At 32.3% G+C, this 4,465-nt stretch overlaps 1 protein-coding gene across 1 annotated transcript; it reads right to left on the bottom strand.

Moving 5' to 3' along the window:
• Nucleotides 1-1,585: 1,585 nt before the first annotated feature.
• On the bottom strand, nt 1,586-4,441 carry LOC112452672 (hippocampus abundant transcript 1 protein-like; the record flags this gene model as incomplete). The annotated part of the gene is made up of 4 exons (XM_025012997.1): nt 1,586-3,132; nt 3,399-3,534; nt 3,737-4,025; nt 4,140-4,441. Coding segments are annotated over 4 exons (834 nt in total), but the record flags the coding sequence as incomplete, so codon positions are not given.
• Nucleotides 4,442-4,465: the final 24 nt, after the last annotated feature.

Genomic DNA, 4,465 nt, shown 5'->3' with positions numbered 1-4,465 from the left:
CGTAAGATTAAACAAAAATAGAGATCAGGGCTTCAAAGTATAAGGCAAGTTTATACAGCTCACAAATTACTAGGCACAAGATACCATTCAATGACCAAACGTTAATATTCATTTATCCTGTATCATACACATCGATTACTATTTACTGAATTATTTTATATATTTTGAATTGACATAAATTTATATTATATACGTGTAATAATATATATTGTTAATAGGATATTACAATGCTAAAGTAGGTCGTGGTGGATCACTGAATAATTTCGCGGATTACGCAAAGTGCGCGCTATTTAAAATCAGAGTGGATAAGAAACAGGTGTGTGTTCAACCTAGACTTATTGTTCTTCATATGTTCTAACGTGTCAAGAGAAATTTTACGAAATATACGTTTTTAGATACCACCCGCTTATGTGTTGCAACAAATATATCAGAATCACATGCATTTCGAACCAAAGTTGCGTTTCTTTCAAATGTTGAGAATACATATGAGCTCAGTGGTGGAAGCGGCAATCATGTTGGATAGAGTAATATTTTTACAAAATAATATCCAATGTTCCAAAGTTGCTGTAATACGTTTGTTTGATCCAGCACTTTCTCCTAGATGTTATGGAATAATTGCAACGAAATAAGTACAATAAATGGGAAAATATTAAAGATGTTATAGAGACAGAAAAAAAAAGATTTAATCTAATTATAAAACGGTACGCCAATTTATTCATAGAAAGTACTTGATATTCTTCGTACAAATATGAATAATTCAAACATGAAATGAATTTAACAATTACACATAAATTGTATTATTGCATATAAAATAAGGCAATTTTCAATAAAATTTTCTTCATTAAATCACTCATCAGTATTTAAATTCATACAATTGACTCATTCGAATAGAGAATACTCAAATATATATATATTTTTTCTAGTCCATTAATTTAACTGATATAGTTGTTGAATATAAATGTGAGATTTTCAAGTGATACCTTTATTTATCTTAAAAATAATCACTTTTTATTAATGCATTCATCGTACATTATACATATACAATTACTTAACTCGTGATAGAGTCAAGACTTATATTCTATATTTTATCCCTAATATCATAATCTTCCTGTTTGCTTTGTATATTTATAATACAATTGCGTATATTTCAGTGTACGAGAGCGAGTTCGTAAGTAACTCTAAGGAAATACAAACAGAAACTATAGAACTGCAATTGCACTGTATACACCTCACTTCGATTTCTACTTCGTCCTGTAATACTTTACTGTAATACAGCTAGATTCTAGAAAACGCACGTAATTTTAATACATTTGACAAAGATTATAAGCCATATCGACTGAAACCTTCAATATCTAGTAAATTGTTTTGTTTCGAGCAGACGTACGTAAAAATAAGAAGTTAATATTATACATATGTATAAAATACATATTTATTACTTTTATTTATAAAAAGATTCGGTATTTAATATCATCCAATAAATATCCATCAAATAATTGATGTAATTTTTAATTTTCCCAGAAGATAATAAAAAATTTGTGCAAATATCGAAATTTATGAAACAAAAATTGTTAAGGAGGATTTTTTAAATTTGAGACAAGGGCACGTTGCACATTATCGCACGTTATTTTTTGACTAATTTGCATTTGTCATTAATCACTCTTTGGCTTTCGTCGAGGCTAAACGAGTTTAAGAGTATAATGACTTAAAAATCAACCCAGTACACGGTAACTAAAATTAATTGTCGTTTCCTACAAGTTAGTTTCAAATGATTCTATTTTTTGTGAACGTGCTATTAATATTTTATGTAAATATACTAATAATAACACAATTTAAAGATAAAACATTATTTAACCAATCAAAATTTTATATTATAATTTTAATTTTATATAAATCAATAATGCCACTGCATTAAAACATATTCTTCCTAAAAGTTTTGATATTTTTGTAAAACAGAAGCAAAATACAAGATTCTATTCTATTATAAAACGTTTCTTTTCGTTTTAACATCAATGACTCCGATTATAACACACATAATTTAAGAGAATTATTGATTCTCAATTAATAATTAATATCTCATTTTATTCAGTAATGTTAACGTCTACCATTGTCTTTCAATGACAAACTATCACTTCGTATATCTTTCTAGTATTGAGGCCTTTCTCGTTATGTTTATAGTTTCTATCTATTAAAATAAATAGTTTGTGCAGAAAGAAACGAGTCGCATGATCTATAAATATTAGCTGAATTATGGTGTATGATATACAAGAATAATAAGTAATTACTATATCATACAAAAGGAAAATACGTTTCAAAGAATTTGCATCCTTTTCAATTGTCAATTAATGCTGTTTTTGTATGCAAAAATTATGCTTACAAGGAATGTGTAAAAGCTATTTTTAGTGCTACAAATGTACGGAGATGCAAAAATACGTTGCGCAATTTACATTAGCACTTGATATAAAAAGTGGTAACATAAATTAGAAACAAGAGAAAAGGATACGACATCAAAGTAAAGGATTAATATTCAAGGTATAAATCTAATAAAATACGGATTACAGTTTTCACCGATAACTTCGATTTGTGCCGTTGGCGAGTTGCGTGAAGAGTCACTGATATTGATTACTTTGCGTAAAATTGTTACATCTGATTTAAAAGTCGGCGCAAGAATCTTGAAAAGGAAGATCTAATGTTACGTTTTTTTTTAACATAACACGCTTGTCGTACGATCATACACGACTCTGAGATCAACCCACGGTATTATCGCACAAGCTTGCTCACTGCTTGTGCAAATTTGTCACAACCTAAACATTAAGTTCCATCGATAAGTCCTAAAATCAAGCTTAGTTACTGCCTTAAACAAATAGTATAATACAATATAGACAACTCTATTACAGTCGCCTGATTCGAGTCAGGTGCATTTCATAGTAACGAGCTCTTCACCTCTGATTAAGGGTGAAACTTTACCGCTTGGCTAAAGTATTCTCATCGTGTGCTATATGGCTTGTCTTACATTTTTCAATAGACATTATAGCGCGGCGGAATTACAATTGTCGACTAGTGGTGATAGCGGACCGATCTTTCCTCTTCCACTTCCTACTCGGTCTGCCTCGTACTGAACGTCCAAGGACAAACCTAAAATAACAAAAGCACTTTAAGTTCTACATTGTGCGTTACAATAAGTGAAACACAGTATTCTTGTAACTGTTGCTACATGTATATAACGATTTTCGCGTAAGACGTAAAATTTTTTTGCGTAAATTTCAATCTACTCATTCACCAAGTCGATAGAAATTGCAATTGAAACAATTTTCGATGAATCCCATCACCATAAACATATTTGGCATTTTAGCCGTAATATTTGACAACCTGTAACGTACATTTCTGATATGCGTATTTACCGGAGGGCCTCCGGGAAGTGGATGGGTGATGCAACGATCCTGTTGACATCGTATTTGATTCGGGAATAAATGCGGCTACTAGCAGCGCGCAGATCACAAGTAACGCACCAAACACGAACGGCGGCCCCGGTACAAGCTGGAAATACAATTTAACAAAACACTTGATTTTTATTTAAATCAACACATCAGGGATAACACTTTGCTTCTTTACATATTTATATATAAACATATTGATTCTTATCTTTCAATAAATAAGTTTAATGTTGCACGTATAAAATTTACAGAACAGATAGCTAACAAAAAGAAACTATTCTTACCTGCAGATATAATGTATGTACCTGAGGCATTATGTCAAGATGTGTATTAGTTCCCGTTCTGTTGTTTTCGTCCACGAACGACGGTTTCAAGGGGAGATTGGGCGTGTCGTCGTTAAGATCGACATGAAAGAGGTAAAATATGACGCCGAACATAGCAGGTCCAAGTCCATTGCAGAGACCACGCATCCCAGTTACCATACCTTGTACCAATCCTTGTTTATCAGCGTCAGAATGCATGGATACGAATGCGGAAATCGCGGGGTATGTGATGCTTGACACGGAAGCAAGTACTCCAGCGGCCCACATCATCCTAGAAATAGTTAACGCTTGATAACACTTGTCGTCGCATTTAATTTTAATTTGTTATTGAAATTTTGATGCGTTACTAATAGCGCAACATTGCTATAATGCAAATGAAGTTTACCATGTTTGCGAGCCGAATCCATACCACATGAGCTGTAACATCTCGAATAACAGCCCGAGCATTATAGTATGTTTGCCGCCGAGGGTTCTCATCAAGGGTCCTAATACAATTTGCGCTCCCACACTCAGGATGCCCACCACAGCGATAAATATTGCTACCATGACATTGGAGAAACCCATAGCCAATTTTAAGTAAACGAATATACAACTATACTGTCCCGCTTCAGGAAGGTAGCTCAGGAACACAGTGACACACAGCATTAAAATAGTATGGTCTTTTCCAACCTGTAAAACAAATTTTGTGATATATTTATATATTCTTTTTTT

The sequence above is a fragment of the Temnothorax curvispinosus genome, unplaced genomic scaffold (assembly GCF_003070985.1).
Source record: "Temnothorax curvispinosus isolate PA1 unplaced genomic scaffold, ASM307098v1 QBEX01003600.1, whole genome shotgun sequence".
Taxonomy (NCBI): domain Eukaryota; kingdom Metazoa; phylum Arthropoda; class Insecta; order Hymenoptera; family Formicidae; genus Temnothorax; species Temnothorax curvispinosus.
The sequence above is the reverse complement of the archived record's forward strand: the minus strand, read 5'-3'. Positions and strand labels throughout refer to the sequence as shown.